At 45.3% G+C, this 17,315-nt stretch overlaps 1 protein-coding gene across 1 annotated transcript in view; it reads right to left on the bottom strand.

The window, feature by feature from the left end:
* Positions 1 to 16,557, bottom strand: part of SACS (sacsin molecular chaperone) — a 53,214-nt gene extending 36,657 nt beyond the window's left edge. The window contains exons 1-5 of the mRNA XM_006831955.1: positions 16,408 to 16,557; positions 12,088 to 12,175; positions 10,087 to 10,172; positions 4,167 to 4,278; positions 2,838 to 2,984 (exon numbers count right to left, since the gene is read on the bottom strand). Of these exons, the coding sequence (XP_006832018.1) occupies positions 2,838 to 2,984; positions 4,167 to 4,182 (163 nt within the window). The 5' untranslated portion in view covers positions 4,183 to 4,278; positions 10,087 to 10,172; positions 12,088 to 12,175; positions 16,408 to 16,557. The remainder of the gene's footprint in view (positions 1 to 2,837; positions 2,985 to 4,166; positions 4,279 to 10,086; positions 10,173 to 12,087; positions 12,176 to 16,407) is intronic.
* Positions 16,558 to 17,315: the final 758 nt, after the last annotated feature.

Here is a 17,315-nt window from a genome sequence, read left to right as displayed (position 1 = left end):
ATTTTTTTTTTTAAACTCACTTTAGCTTTGGAAATATAATTCTTCAAATATCAGAAAAAAGGGTTATACCAGAAGGAAATCCCCGATGAAGCAAATACAAGATGATTTTCCGAGACTCAACTTGCTACGTGGACTTACAATTTCCTCCTAATACAAGATTAGCACCCAAAGACACACGAAGCCATACAAAAGCCTCTAAAATCTAAGAAAAGATTATACTAATCTCGCTTAAAGGAGCTCTGGTAGCATAGTGGTTACGAACCGGGCTGCAAACCTCAGAGTCAGCAGTTCGAAACTACCATCTGTTCCGTGGGAGAAAAATGAGGTTTTCTGCCCCTGTAAAGATTTACAGCCTTGGAAACCCTGTGCAGGGTTGCTATGAGTTGGAACCGACTCCACAGGACATAACAACAATCTCGTTTACTCTCAGAAAAAATCTCCATCAAGTCCTATGGTAGTAATTGAAGTCCAAACCCCCTTACCATGGCCCCAGGCCTCACATTCCCTGGCTTCCTCCTGACAACACAAATGTCTAGGTTGTTCAGTCAAACACATATCCCCTTTACATATGAGGGTGCCCTTGCCTCTCCAGGGGCAATATAAACTCTTGTAACCCTAGTGCTTGGAGCAATACTTGTCTTTTTGAATGAATGATTACAGAAGCAAAGCTACCGAATGACTGCCAGGTACAGAGGCCTTCTGTGATGACGGTGAGAACCTAGGCTCTGTGTTCAAAGACTCATGAAACAGTTAGCGAGATATAAGCCTGTACAGAGAGCTGCCCTCAGTCCTCACAGCCCAGTAAGTCAGATACTCAAAATCCGAGGGGGCTTCACAAAGTTCGTGGAGAAATTCCATTATATTTTACTTTGATTTGTCCATGAACTTTTTGAAGCCACGGACTGCATGAGAGGTATTCTGAAGAAAGTGGAAGAAGAAAGAAAGAATGTGAAAGATTCTGGTGTGAAGTTAGTCAGCCTATGTCCTGGGGTGACAATGGAGCGGGACAGACAAGTCTGCCTGGCGATGCGTCTCAGGGTGGGAGTATCCCACCCTGTGGGATCTATTACAGTGTCTACAGATGCATTCTGCCTGATGGCGCCCCTAAATCAACCCCAACGGCTTCATCGGTTCTTCATCCACAGACAGAGTGACGAGGAAATGCTGGCAGAGTAACATGATGTGTCGTGTGTCCTGAGATGAGGGAACTTCTTGTCTGTGGTGCCTTTCTGCAGGTTCTCCAGGGTATGTGGACATGGTCTCACCTCACCTGCTGGCTTTAGCTCCTAATCTCCAAGTAAAACGCAATTCCGGTGAAGCCAGTGGTTAGGGATGGCCAACTCCAGGCTCAGGTTGCACAACCACCAGCTCCTAGTAGCTGTTCTTGAGTGCTTTTGAAACAGTAATGCTATCCCCAGACCTCACGTGCTGTCTGCATTCTCATCTCTGTACCCATTACACACTATCCCCATGCCAGAAATGACATCTGGCACTCCCATAGCTGCTGGCAAAAGACCTTCACCAGACCTCTCATTAGAGACCAGGGTGTCTCACGGACAGTCCAGCATCTCCAGCAACTGTGGGTTTGTTCCGTGTGTGAGATTCTAACCACATCTATGCCGGACAGTGCAGACTGTCCTCTGGACGTTCTGGAGCGCTATACATGCCCAAGAGATCATCTTCGCATTTGTGCAATTCACAGTAAACTCTAAAAAAGTCACAGATCCGAGAGGCCGCACTGACAGAGGTGAAGTGCCTTCATGAATGTGAACTGTGTAAACGCAGTAGGTTAACCACACTGGGCTGGGGTCAGGGTCACTCTAGGTCCTGTGGCCTAGGGTAGTTCCAGATGCCTCCAGCTGTCTCAGCATGAGGATGCTGATTCTCATTCATTCTCAGGGAGGGCCCCATTTGGATGGTCACCTTAGCCAGAGCTACAGTTCTGCCTGAGGGCCCGATGTCATGCTGTAGGATAAGCACAGAACTGCTGACCACAAGATCAGCAGTTCAAACCCACCAGCTGCTCCTCAGAAACCCTATACAGTTTACTATAAGACCGAACTAACTAGATGACACTTATCCACAATGACATTCCTGTCTGTTCAATCCCTCCTTTTGCAGAAAAACAGTTTGAAACTAAACCATAACAAAGGCCAATTCCATTGAACAGAATGTCTGTCTTTTAGGAAGCACAGATTTTGCAGCAATAGCCAGAAACTCTTAGACACGTCTATCCTGAGTATCATTTACTGTGCTCAGGGCCCATACACTTGCTAGATGCAAAACATGATTTCAAAGTCATCCTTCAAACACTCATAATTCTAAGAGCAAAATTTTTATGGAACAGAAAAATGTCGAGACTCCTGAGCAGGTGCATTGTTGTGATAGAAAATGATTCCTCGGCACAACTTTCCTAGGCTTGTTCTCATCAATACAAGTTTTCAGTTTACTTTGTTGTTTGATATCATTAGATAGTATGCTTTTCCCCTGTAACCTCCTGATGTTTGAAAACGCCTACAAGAAAGAAGAAAGAAGTTTGTCTGACGCTTGTACAATTTTTTGGAGAAACCACTTTGACACCTGATAAAAATCCCTTAAGTGCAGAACAGTGATTCCACTGACATTGACTCTCAGCAGTAAGCACATGATGAAGTCGGACACTAGGGTACTTCCTGCAGTCGTTTTAGCCCACACGAGACTTGCTCTGCCTCTGACACACTTCTTGCCACTGGCAGAAGACTTTGGTGAAGATGCCTTTAACATGGTAGCATCTCTGATGTTAACCAAGCAAATGACAAAGGTTAATCTAAAACACATTTCATTATCAGATACTATACCTGTGATATGATAGACAGAATTAAACCCAATCCCAAATCTTCCAACCTTCAAAGGATCATCCTTTTTCCGGCTTCTTGCTATTTCTTGAATGCCATCCCAGTCCTCCAGGGTGAAGACGGCGTTGTTGTATGCATACAGTGCTGAGCCTAGGTATAGAGGATACACAGGCAGGCGCTCAGACACAAGGAAGGTCAACTCTCAAGATTCCTTCTACTCACAATCAATCACTCGGCCCAGGGGAAGATGGACAGAAGTGAATGTATCAAGGTGAGGGAGTATCGACCTAATTGGTATCACACTTAAAATACAAACACAAATTAATGTGAAATGTGAGGTGCAAAAGAAACAGCATTATTGGCCAACGATCCAGAAATTTTAAAAAAGAAGTCTTACGGTACTTAAAAGTCAAAAAACAAGGCAAACAAATGAATCACAATGTGCTAATCTTTATAAAAGCACTCCTTAAATATCATTTTCTTACATAAATAAAATGAACTGCCTTGGTTTGCACATGTCATGACTATCAATTACGAAATCCATTTGCATCATTATCTCTAAGATCCAACAGAAGAACCCCATGTCTCTAGTCCTTCTCCCAATGATTCAATGTTCTCTGATTTACACCACGAAAAAATGGCAGTTTTGACATCCTCAAGGGACTCAAATCATATTCCTTTTCAATGTCCTTTGAGTTTGGGGAACAGAAGGAAGTTTGAAGGGACAAGATCAGGGATGTAGGGTGGATGGGGGTAAGGTTTCCCAACAAACTTCTCCAAGGACAGCCCTAGCTAACCTCAAAAAATTGTTGTGACAGAAAACAATTCCTTGGCACAACTTTCCTAAGCCTTTTTCTCATCAATGTAAGTTTTCAATTTTCTTCAGACTTCTTCCTAATAAGCTCCCATGATTGTCCTATGTCCTTCGAGAAATCTATCAAGAGCACCCCTTTGGCGTTCCCAAAAACAGTCGAGCTGACATCTCTGCCCTGAATAGAACTGGCCCCGATCCTCTCAGAAGCCACTGTTTTGATTGGACCTTTTTTGCTGAAGGCCTCCTAACAGACTTACACAGTGTATTATTGAGAGAAGTTGTCTGTAGCCAGCCACTGAACACAGACACATGGACAAACATGTCTTGTTTGGAATAAACCCGTGCTTGTATGTAGAGCTGGAACTCTATTTGAGCAATACTTGTTGACTTACCCTCGTACAAGAAGTCAACTACAAATGACAGCTGGGTCCTTCATTAGCAGAGTTAATACAGATCAAAGCACTAAAATTTATGTTAGTGTATCAAATTAAACTTGTTCCTAGTTCATTGAGTCTTACCTTGATATTGCACCATATCTTTTGACCAAAGAGTCTCTGTTCCATATTGAGTTTCATCATATAAAAATTTAACTTCTGTGGCCCCAGCATCTTCTGCATTCTGAATCAATTCCTAACCACAAAATACACCCAAAAATTGATATTTAACAATATGATAAATCTACTGCCCATCTTGATAGTTATTTACAATATTGTAAAAGTGGTGGTGGTTACATGCTGTGGAGTCAGTTCCGACTCATAACGACCCTGTACAGGGTTTCCAAGGCTGTAAATCTTGACGGGAGCAGAAAGCCTCATCTTTCTCCCGTGGAACAGCTGGTTGTTTCGAACTGCTGACCTTGCGGTTCACAGCCCGATTCGTAACCACTATGCTTGTTGTTGTTATTGTCAAGTGCCGTTGAGTCGATTCCGACCCATAGCGACCCTGTATAGAATTTCCAAGGAGCAGTTGGTGAGCTTGAACTACCAACCTTGCAGTTCAAACAGCTTTGCGGTCTGGCTCATTAACCCACAGCGCCACCCCAGGACCCCTATGCTACCAGAGCTTAAATCAACGACAACTACCATTTGTATCATTATCTTTAAGAGCTAGTGAATATAACTGTTATATGCGATGAGGCTTCAAAAGGTTCATGGAAAAATTCCATTATCTTTTCATTCCTTTTCCCACCAACATTTAAAGCCCCTTTTATATTAAGAATATGGTTGAAGAGAGAATGAGCTCTCTTCCAATTACACACACTGGAAATTCTCTCAATTTGAAATATTTTCATCTCTGTTGTGAAGGCCTGGTGGTGCTGTGGATTAAGCACTGTACTGGTAGCCACAAGATCAGCTGTTCATATCTACCAGCCACCCCACAAGACAAAGAGATAGCAATGTGCACCCATACAGATGCCAGTCTTTGAAACCCTACCTAGAGTTGCTATGACACGGAATTAGCTCAATGGCAGTGCAATTGTTTTGGGTAGGGCTGTGGGTTCAGCTTTGGGCTGCTAAGCACATGGCTGGCAGTTCAAACTCACCCGTTGCTCCCTGGGAGAAGGATGAGGCAGGTTGCTCCCTTAAAGATTTATAGTCGTGGAAGCCCTGCTCTGTCCTTTATGGTCACTACGACAGACTTGACTCGATGGTGGCGGGTCTGCGTTAGAAGATTTCAGGATCTGTTTACAGCTCTGTGCCTTATTTACAAAGACTGTTCGAGAGAAATCTCTCCAAGAAGACACACATTGTTCTGTCATGGTAATCGTCAATGGGAGACATATGGCAGGTCCCCCCTTCCTGAGCTTGTTGCTGTTGTAAAGTGCTGTTGAGTTGGTTCCGACGCACAGCCGACCCTGCAAAGCAGGAGTGGGGACTGTCTGGCCCACAGGTTGTGGAAGGCCTGTGAAATCTAAAGGCCTGGCCCTGCCAAGGCAACCACCGTTCCAGGCAACTCACTGTTGTTGTGAAGTGCCGTTGAGTCAATTACGACCCATAGCAACCCTGTATAGGGTTTCAAAGGAGTTCAAAGTGATTTTGCAGTCCAGCGTATTAACACACAGCACCACACCAAGACTCCAGTCATCACACTGTTGTTGTTGTTGTTGTTGTTGTTGTTACTTGCCATGGAGTCTGTCCTGACTCAGTGACCCTGCACAGGGTTTCCGAGGCTGTAAACCTTTACAGGAGCAGAAAGCCTCGTCTTTCTCCCATGGAACAGCTAGTAGTTTCGAACTGCTGACCTTGAAGTTCGCAGCCCAATTTGTAACCACTACGCTACCAGAGCTTCTAAGGCATGAGTTAATTAAATGTTTGACCAAATATAGCAGGCTAATGTTTAAGTTGTTAATTTTGTATAGCCCACGATTGATATTATAAATTTTGCCAGAAAAAAGGTTCCCCAGCCCTGCTGTATAGGGTATTCAAGGAGCAGCTGGTGGTGGTTTTGAACTGCCGATCTTGTGATTAGCAGCAGTCCAGTGCTTATCCTACAGCACCACACCAGCCAGGATCAAAAATAGAACTGTATTTATCACCAGCTAAACAAGAAAACCAAACTGCTATCAATCTGCAGGCTCCAACCTGGGATGCCGCATTCTGGAGAACTTGCGTTAAGAACAAGGCCTTTATGCTGCACTAAGTGGAAAGCTTTGTGACAGTCAGCTTTGACTCATCTGTCTTTGTTTCTCTCATCACTGTCACCAGAGTTCCTTTCATACAGGGGGCAGTCAGATGAGTTGTTTGGTAGATGGTGGGTAAATGGATGGGTGGATGAGTGGCCAGGCCCATGTGATTCAGAAGGAAAAGGAAAATGACAAGATTTACACCCTTCAGGAGCTACCAAAAATTAAAATTTTAAAAATCCCAGATCACTTCTGGGCACCTACCAAAAACATTTTGGTCTCTGATACATTTCAAGGTAGCTCCAGACTCTGGAGTTAGATTAAGCGCCTACCGTCAACTCTGTAGTCACCAAAACTTGGGACAAACCCCAAAGATATTATCGAGTGTCTTTGGGTTTTGTCTGAAGTAAGTAAAAGTCAATAGAAAACCGTTTCCTGGGCAAGCTCCAACTCAGATCAAATCAAAGGTACTGTTTTAAATGGACGAATGGACGTGTCATTAGAAGTAGAGTAAGTGATCCTATATTATGAAACTCACAAACCTCTAACCTTGGGAGAGAATGACATTTTCACTTTCTCAAAGCCTTGTTGTTATTGTAATTGTTAAGTGCTGTTGAGTCAGTTTCAACTCATAGCGACCTTGTATAGTGTTTCCAAGGAGTGGCTGGTGAGTTTGAAGCGTCGATCTTGCTGTTCAAACCACATTGCGGTCCAGTGCTTATCCTACAGCACCATACAAACCCTGGGATCACTAGATTGGGGAAAATCCACAGCCACCGAGTCCTTTCTGACTCATAGCAACCACAAATAGGATTTCTGGAACTATGATCTTGACAGCCTCATCTGTCTCCTGCGCAACAGCTGGTGGGTTCAAACTGTCGACCTTGTAATTTGCAGTCCAGGCACTGAGGTGAGCAAAACTTGGAGCGCTTCCATGGGTACTACACAATGACAACAGTACAGCAGCTACCAGGTCACAGAGGTTAACACGACAGCCACGGAAATAAATAAGGACACTGAGGATACACTACAGAACAGACAGCTGGGTGTGAGGTCAAGTGAGGCTTTCAGTTCATGCAGTGTGCTCCCAGGGTGGCCTTCCCGCCCCCCCCACCCCAACTATTCAACCCGAACATAATAAACACCTGAACGTCATCCTTCTCCTACCTTGTTCTCATCATTAAGTGCCATCGAGTAGGTTCCTTCCGACTCATAGCAATCCTGTATAGGGTTTCTGAGGAGTGGCTAGTGACCTTGAACCGCCAACCTTGCAGTTCAAATCAACCTTGCAGTCTAGTGCACTAACCCACAGAGCCACAATACTACCCTATCTACTGCCTATTTCTCGAAGGATTTTGGAGTCCTATAGTACCTATCCAGTCTAACAGAATCCTTAAAAATCAGCAATCTTGTTTGTGCGAGGCTGTTCTAATACAAAGGAATCAGAGACACAGAACATATTAAGCATTGGACAGCTAACCAGGAGATCAGCAGGTAAACTCAGCAGTTGTTCCGTGAGTGAAAGATGAGGCAGTCTGCTCTTGCAAAGACTGACAGTTTCAGAACCCTAAGCGGCAGCTCTACTCTGTCCAACAGGGTCACTGTGAGTCAGAATAGGCTCAGGGACAGTGAGCTTGGTTTGAGGGGGTGACGCTGCAGAATACTGTGCCGGATCACAAGATCGGTGGTTCAAACTCACCAGTCACTCCTCAGAAACCATACACAGGCTCACTATGAGCTAGAATTGACTCCATGGCCCTTACCAACAACAAACAACATAGTTTGAAAGATAAAAATAAGGATTAACAGGTAGCAAAACAAAACACTCATTTACTAAATATTAACAAGTTAAAGGGAGGATCTTGTTTCCATTCAAATTCCTATTTGCAATTACAGTTTCTTTTAGGGAGCAGAGGAGAAAACTGGCCTGCAAATGCCAAATTCAAGACTCCAGTTATCTGTCTCAAATTGAACAACAGTAACAAATCCAGGATGGGATGTTTCTCCTCTACACTGTAATCCTCAGGGGCACTTATACAAAGGGATCCCAGGAAGTAATGGCAAATAATTTGCCAATTTACATGTCATCTTACGTAAGCCACAAAAATACCTCTGGGCCTCAGTTTCAGCAAGCATTCCAAAAGGTGTGACCTCTAAGACCCCTACTGAGCCTCCAGTAGTAGAATTCTACTAGGGTATGTATCCAAGGAACACAGATTGTATCAAGCTGCCTATGAAACAAACATGTATGACAAGCAGAGTGAAAGAAACGAACATCAGTTTGGGGCCAATTTTTAAGAATGTGAGAAGATCTTGCCCACACTGGTACCTTGGTTCTCAGCCAGGCATCCTAGTGGAGCACTTCTGAATCAATTAGCCCCCTACTTCCCCTAGACTACCGGCTCCATCTCCAGTTTCACTGCATCACCACCTAGTATCCTCATCCCTCCCATCTGCACCTTCCTAGTAAGTCAATGCAGAAATCATTTTCCAATTAACCTTCTATGAACCAAGTACTGAAACTACTCCAATCTGTCATCACCATTCCAATCACTAAAGAGGCAACCGCTCCAACTGAGCATAGCTACCTGTGTTAAACAAACCCAAATCCAACCAAACCCACTCATGGCGACACTATAGGACAGGGTGGAACTAACTGCTCCTTAGTGTTTCGAGGCGGTATGTTTTCTGGAGCAGTCTACTCTTTCTCCCTCAGAGCAACTGGCGGGCTTGAACCAACGACCTTGCACTTAGCAGTCCAATGCTTAACTCACGATACCACCAGGCCTCACGCCATAAAAATCTATCATTGAGCCTAGAAAACATAAGCTATAAAGAATCCTGGTGTGGCGCTGTAGGCTAATGCGTCAGACTACAAAATCATTTGAACTGCAAGGTCGGTGGTTCAACCTCACCAGCTGCTCCTTGGAAACCCTATACAGAGTCACTATAGATCGGAATCAACTCAACGGCACTTAACAACAACAACAACAAGATATACAAGCAAACAAACACAATATCAATGAGAAAGATCATGCAGAAGAACGGATCTAATTTCACAATTAATTAAGGAGATTTCTTACTAAGCTAAAACAAAATCAAATCAGCTGCAGTATCTTCCATCAATGCTCTTTCTCTTATGCTGCCCCTGTTTGTCTTCTTTTCACCTGTTTGTTCATGAAAGTATTCAGACTCAGAGAATATACGTTGTTGTTGTTCAGTACTGTCGAGTCTGTTCGGACTCATAGCAACCCTGTATGAGGTGTCCAAGGAGTAGCTGGTGGGTTTGAACTACTGACCTTGTGCTTATCCTATAGCACCATACCAGAAATAAAATAATGAGATCATTATCCTAGTAAATAAACCGTCCCAAAAGAAACAAAGCCCTGAATGTGGGTACGCTCTTAATTGGTTGGTGTGCTTCGCGTTTTTTAAATCCAGTATCTCGGAGCTGATTCCAATTGGACTGAGTCGAGGCAGCACTGCTCCCCAGGGTTTCCAAGGCTGGCAACCTTTACGGAAGCACACGGCCTCATCCTTCTCCCTCATTATGGAAGCAGACGGCCTCATCTTTCTCCCTCAGAGTGGCGAGTGGCTTTCAACCACAGCTCCGTGCTTGCCAAGGTCCCCGACCCAGCACATATGTACAGCCAACATCCCCCGCCCATCCAGCAAAGGCGTGTAAATAAAGGCGGCCGTGCGAAGTGGGCCGGGGTTTTCAAAGCTTAAACACACTCAACAGAACTTCTAAGAGAGAAATCTACAACATCTTGTTTCTATCAAAGTCAGCTCACACATGGACACAGAAGCCCTACCTTCAGAATCTGCCCTCCTTCTGGGTATCTTCTTAAAATGTCCTTGAGAAAATCAACAAGTGGTGGCGTTGTCTGGCCAAACCGACCTAAAATTGAGAACACCTTTAAGACGACTTCAGTACAAACCCCAGGGCCTGGATCCAGGTGTGTTCTGTTCCAAAGAAACCCACTGTCAGCAAGGCCATCCTGACTCAGTGCGGCCCTGCAGAGGCTCTCTCACAGTCTAAGTCTTTACAGGAGCAGAGCAGCTAGCGGGTTTAAACCACGGACCCTGCACCTAACGGTCCAAACCCTAACCTACAGTGGCTGTTGTTGTTGTTAAGTGCCGTGGAGTTAGTTCTGACTCGACTGCACAGGGTTTCCAAGGTAGGCTGGTAGGTTAGGTTTCCAAGGTAGGCTGGTAGGCTGACTTGCGGTTAGCAGTCCTGTGCGTAGCCTACAGCACCACACCAGGACTCCTAACCTATAGTGCCACCAGTATAATTACATAAATGTGGTGCTGTAGGATAAGCACTGGACTGCTAACTTGCTAACCATAAGGTTAGCGGTTCAAGCCCACCCATCACTCCTCTGAAACGCTATACAGGCTCACTGAGTCTAAACCAACTCGCCAGCACTTAGCCAACAACCCACAACAACATCTTACCGCAGAGCTCCTTAGAAAAATTTACCCAGTGAAGCAAATTCCATAGAAAGAAAGGTAGATTCAATTTTACCAAATCCCAAGATTTTTAATGGAAATACAAATTAGGTGGTTTTTTTTCTAAAAAATGCTTTAAAATATACTAAAGGTCATAAAGATTATTAATCCAAAAATCAAGAGCACAGTAGAGGGAGAAGGGAATTACTGCTATTTCCAAAGCAAACACAATAGATGGCATTACTTTGTGGGTGCTCTTGCTGATACATTAAGAGACCTGGTGGTGCTGTGGGATAAACATTGGACTGCTAACCACAGGTCAGCAGTTCAAACCCACGAGCCACTGCTCAGGAGAAAGATGAGGCATCTGCTCCCATAATGATTCACAGCCTCAGAGACCCTCTATAGGGTCGCTATGAGTCAGATGGCCGTGGGTTTGGGGTGGTGTGATGGTTAAGTGCTGGACTGCTAGACAAAAGGTCAGTGATTTGAATCCATACTGGCTCTGCGGTAGAAAAGGGCTGCCCATCTGCTCCTGCAGAGATTCCCGCCTGGAAACCACTAGGGGCAGTTCTACTGTGTCCTAGAGGGTCACTGTGTGGGAATTGACTCAGCACATAACCCACACCACCTTGCTGATCAACAACAATCTAGAAACAGTGATGTTCAATATCATATCTTTACTACAGTGTTCACACGTCTCTGAAAGGTGACAGGCACTCTGGCTAGCCGGTTCCAGGCCCCTCAAGACAGGGGAGGGAAGTAAGTTCTCAAAGATGCACAGACACCACCACCACCACCACCCCAAAAATCCTACACTTAAGTAAACAGTAATCTGTACTGTAAGAAAATAAAATCACCACTATGAATATATTTGCATTATTTTGGAGCAACACTTCACAGGGTCCACACTCCACTCCTCCCTAATGAGATTCTATGTACAGACTATCTATCCAATTCAGTTCTCTAACTTACCTACTCCATTGCCTTCTTTTCTGTCTGCCCTAATATCCCTTCAGTGCACCCCAAAGCTATGTTGTTGTTGTTGTGAAGGGCTGTCGAGTCAGTTCCAACACATAGCGAACCTGTATAGGGTTTCTGAGGAGCGGCTGGGGAGTTTGAACTGCTGACCTTGAGGCTCAAACCAACCTCGAGGGCCAGTGCTTATCCTACAGCGTCACAGCAGGGCTCGGACACTATACAAGGGGGTTTCTGAGAGTTCATGAGACAGTGGAATGAAAAGATGATGGAATTTTCCCACAAACTTTGTGAAGTTTTCATGCATGCTTTCATTTCACTTTTAAAGCATAATCTTTATATAACTGAAAAGGACAATGTTCCTGGCAAAGTAAATATCATACCTCCCCCTGTTAAGCCTTTGGATTGAAGGTTTACAAAAAGATGGCACTTTTGGAAAGTCAGATCGCCAATCTTGGTCCAGTCAGGTAACTGAAAAAAAAAAGAAAAGAAATGTATTAACAGCAATATAGTCCCTATTACTGTAAACTCAAAACTTTAGCTCCATTTTCCTTTTCACATAAGAAATAATGGTTGGTGATTTTTCTTACCAAGGACCTCTGGTAGTATAGTGGTTACGAGTTGGGCTGCTAACCTCAAGGTCAGTGGTTCAAAACTACCAGTTTCTGAATGGGAGAAAGGTGAGGCTTTCTGCTCCTGTAAAGATTTACAGCTTTGGAAACCCCACGCAGGGTCACTAACTATGAGTCGGAACCGACTCCACGGCACAGAACCATCACCAACAACAACAATTTTTCTTACCAGAGAATAAGGTGCTCTAGAGAAAATGAATACTCCAGAGGGCAGAAATGTCATAAAATTTTTTACTTAAAATTTTAGGAGAATTTTCCTTTAAAATGTACAGCTATCTAAAAATATACATACTTGTGTTTGACCATAATTTAAATTTTTGGTGATGAATCAGACATCAACATAAAGTTATCTTTTGGTCAGTATTTCCAATGTAATCTTCAGAATAGAGCTTATAAGATATCAGCAGAAGTTATGAGGTGTCCCCCACCACCCCTTCAAAAAAAAAATGTTTTTAAATCTGTTAGCAAAAATTTACTTTTTAAGACCTTTAGTGGATTATGCAAATTTCTTATATGGGATTATAGCAGTTGCCACTGAACTGACTCATGCCTGGTCAAAAAAAAAAAAAAAAATACTAGATGTTCGGGAGAAAACAGAGAAAGCTGAGCTCTCACACATTGCTGGTGGGATTGTAAATTGGTAGAGCCCGTGGGGGAAACTATGGCCATTCCCCAAAAAGCTGAACCTAGAACTACTATCTATCTATCTATCTATCTATCTATCTATCTATCTATATATATATATATATACGGTCCAGCAAGTACACTCTTAGACATCTGCCCAAAAAACCTGAAAGCTGTGAGCCGAGCAGATGTGTGCTGATGTCCATTCAAGCACTGTTCACAAAGGTGGAAACATCCCCAACGGCCATCCACCGATGACCAGGTAATCAAAACGTGGTCTGTACAAACAACGGACGATCACTCTGCCTTAAACAGACATGAAGTCCTGGTGCAGGCCACAACGCAGGTGAACCTAGAGGACATGCTCAGCAACGTAAGTCAGATGGCAGGGCTTCTACAGCATCACTTATAGGAAGTAAGCAAATATACCAGGGCTTCAAATATCTGCGGAGAAACTCAGTTATATTTTCATTTCATTTTTCCACAAACTTTTGAGCCCCCCCACCCCAGATACAAACCCTAAGTCATTAGTAAGTAGTTGGGGGCGGAAGGAGGAAAGTGTTAACAGTGGTAGACATATTCTGAAATCACAAGAACAGTGGAAGAATGGAAATCAACGTCATGAAGGTGACAAGTAGAAAGCGAGAACACGAGCCGTGTTGTTGCATGTGGACAGCAGGGTGGCGCAGCACAAGGGTGCTCGGCCCATAACCCAGAGGTCGATGGAGCAAAACCCTTCTCTGCTATCCAGGCATCTTTCTGGAGTCCCGGTGTGGCGCCGTAGGATCAGCACTGGACTGCTAACTGCAAGGTCAGCGGTTTGAACCCACCAGCCACTCCTTGGAAACCCTAATCCAGCTCACTATGAGTCAGAACTAACTTGAGGACACTTAACAACCTCATATCTGTATATTTCTATTTAAAAAAAAAACAAACAAACAAACAAGAAAACGCTGTGACTGTTGGGACTAATGAGGATTCTGACCCCTGCAGCCACTGGGGTATAGAACTTCCTTGAAAACAGGCCTTCCTGTAAACCCCTTTATATTAATGTTTGACTGTTTTTGTTTCTCATAATAATCTGCTCCCTTCCAGTCAATTCTAACTCAGCAGCCCTATAGGACATAGCAGAACAGCGGCTTTGGGTTTCTGAGACTGTCAGACTCTACAGAAGCAGACAGACTTTGTCCTGCTGAGTGGCTGGTTGGTGGGTTCGAACTATCGACTTCGCAGTTAGCAGCCCAACACTTAACCCACTGTGCTATCAGGGTCCCCTTTTTTATCATACTGGTAGGGTAAACGGTGAGCATTCATGGTCTCCCCGAATGCCTTTGTCAGAAAAACAAGGTCGATAATGCAAAGCCAGACCAGTCTTCTCCTCACCAGTCATTCCAATGTTAAACCACGGGATGATCGCTTGGAGGTCAACAGTCTTCAAAACGTCACCTGGAAGACCACCTTTCCAACTTACACTTGGGTCAGGTATGAAAGAAGCATTTACTACTTCAAGGAATTCAGGAATAGTCGCCCAGCATCACATCTCCAAGACTCCAGAGCACCCTGCCCAACGCAGAACTCACTTGCTTTCTTCCAGCCCTGACCTCTCCTCTTTGTTTCATTTCTCAGTTGATGCTCTGACATCGACTTAGTCACTTAAGATAGAAAGCTCCCAGAAATCAATCTCTTTCTCCAAACCACACGGCCAGTGACCTAACTGTCCGCATTTCCATCCTCCGGCCTTTCTGGATCAGGCTTACTGAAAAAACAAAAAAAACCCACAATTCTGACTCATGGTGACCCCATGTGTGTCAGCCTAGAACTGTGCTTCATGGGTTTCCAATGCCTGATTTTTTAAAAAAGTAAATCACTAGGCCTTTCACATGAGAAGCCTTTGGGTGGATTCAAACCTCCAACCTTTCTGTTAGCAGTTGAGCACAGTCACCATTTAGAGTACCTAGCAACTTCTGTGGAGTCCTGGTGTGGCACTGTAGGATAAACTAAAGTGGCTGGTGGATTTGAGCTACCGACCTTGTGGTTCGGTTTGAACCACAAGGTCGGTAGCTCAAATCCACCAGCCACTTCTCAGAAATCCTATTTGTTGGTGTTAAGTGCCATTGAGTCGGTTCCAACTCATAAAGACCCTGTATAGGGTTTCCAAGATTTAATTCTTCCCAGGAGCAGAAAGCCTCATCTTTCTCCATTGGAGTGGCGGACGTGTTCACACCACAGAACTTGTGTTCGCAGTCCAGTATTTATTGTATGGAGCCACCAACATTCCCCTCGGAAGCTCTGTGCATGGTCACTATGTATAGGAACTGGCTCAGTAGCACCTAATAACAGTATAGTTTAATGCCTCAATAATAATAGGTTATATACTATGTCCAAAGACCCTTCCAGCCCTACATTTCTGACATTTAGTAAAAAGGAAGCCAAACTCCAAGAAATATCAAAAAAGTTCCTTTGCCCTCCACTTAATTCCAACTACTGTCAACCCTGACAGACAGAAAAGAACTGCCCAGTGGTTTTCCAAGGCCAGAATCTTACAGTAGCCAGCCACAGAGCAGTTGGTGAGTTCAAATCATCATCTTAGCGCTGAGTGCTTAAGCATTGTGCCACCAGGGTTCCTAAAGATCTGCGTTTTCAAAATTCAAACCACATGCCAACAGTCAATTCCGAATCATAGCAACTCTGTGTTGTTGTTGTTAGGGGCCATCGAGTCAGTACCAACCCATAGGGACCTTATGGACAGCGGAACCAATGGGACAGAGCTAAACTGGTTTCTAGGATTCCCAAGCACGGTACTTAACAACAACAATCTTTACAGTGGGTTAGAAGTGCGGATCTTTTGGTGAGCAGATGAGCCTTCAATTAATACATTACCACGGCTTCTATCTGAGACATAAAAGGTGAAGTTATTTACTGGGAATCCCGTTAAGTATAAAAAGCAATTAGAAAAGTACAGGTAATAATAATTAAATCACTGTAATGATGGTATTTCTAAGCAAAAAAAAAAACCCTTCTGGCGATAATACCAATCACAAAATTCCCCTAGTTTCAGGAAATGAACAAGTCAGATAAAATAGTGGTTATTCATTTCAGATGGGGTGGGGTGAAAAATACAAATGTTCAGATGGTAAATGCAAAAAAATGATGATGCAGAAAAATGATAGTAATAGTTGTATCCATTTTTTGCAAGTTTTATCCAAAACATTATTTCCAAAGTAAATCATAAATCTGGGTTTGTCTGCCTTCAGTTGCAGTAAAAACAGGCGAATGCATTCCGTTTCTCTGAATAGTTTATGTGTAATGATTAGCAAGTTTATGCACTAAAATCCTGTTCATCCATGAAAGGACTACATACATCGTGACACTGCCCGGAGGCCCTCGCGTGGTCACTGAGGGTCACAGTTAAGCGACGAAAATGCAAAGCACGTGGGCAGCCCTTACCTCCCTACTGCGGTGCCACAGCCGTTGCTCCGGAACCGGGAAGGCAGTCTCGGCCCAGATGAGCTCCTTGACATCGAGGACGGTCGCGGAGGGCAGGACATGGAACGTCCTGCAGCCCGTGCAGTTCGGGAGGACCGTCACCCGGACCCACCTGTGCAAAACGCAGGGACTCAGTGCAGCTGGACACGTGGAGGCGGGGGCGGCGGCCACCCGGGGCCCAGCGCCCACCCGCCCGCCGGTTACCTGTCCCCCATCGTGGGCGAATTCCGCCGCAGGCCGTGGGGCCGGGCCGGGGACCGCGGGCCGCGCCTGCTCAGCGCCGGTGCGGCCCAGGACACCGCAGCCCGGCAGGTTCCTGGCGCACCGGATCACCCGGCGCGGGCTGGGGCCGAGGGATTCTCATCGTTCTGCCGGCTGGGGCCGCCCCGATCGCAGAGATGCAGGCGGAAGACAGGAAGGCGCCGCGGGCCGCCAGGGCCAAGGAAGGCGGCACCGCGGGCTCGCGCCAGCGGGCAGGCAAACGCGCGCCCGCGTTCCTGAGGCGGCCCACGGCCACGCGCCTATGGAACCGTTAGTTGAGGTCCGCGGGCGCGCGCCGCCCCGCCTTCGTAGGCCCCTCCCAGACCCTGCCTCCGCCCGACCCTCGCCTAGCCCCGCCTCTCATCTAGCCCCGCCCCTCGCCGACTCGGCCCCGCCCCCGCCGGCCCAGTTCCTGCTCCCTCCGGGTCTTCGCCGGGCTTTCGTCTTGCCCCGCCCCTTGCCGACTCGGCCCCGCCCAGACCCTGCCCCTGTCCCCGCCTCCGCTGGTAGGTCCTGGGACTAGAGTAACCAGAGCCGTAGAGCTGGCGGCTCTCAGAACTGTGTAACTTTAAAAAGTAAAGGACATGTGCGCGCAGCATGAGTCTAGG

Source organism: Chrysochloris asiatica, unplaced genomic scaffold (assembly GCF_000296735.1).
Source record: "Chrysochloris asiatica unplaced genomic scaffold, ChrAsi1.0 scaffold00005, whole genome shotgun sequence".
NCBI lineage: Eukaryota > Metazoa > Chordata > Mammalia > Afrosoricida > Chrysochloridae > Chrysochloris > Chrysochloris asiatica.
This window is presented reverse-complemented; position numbering and strand designations above follow the sequence as displayed.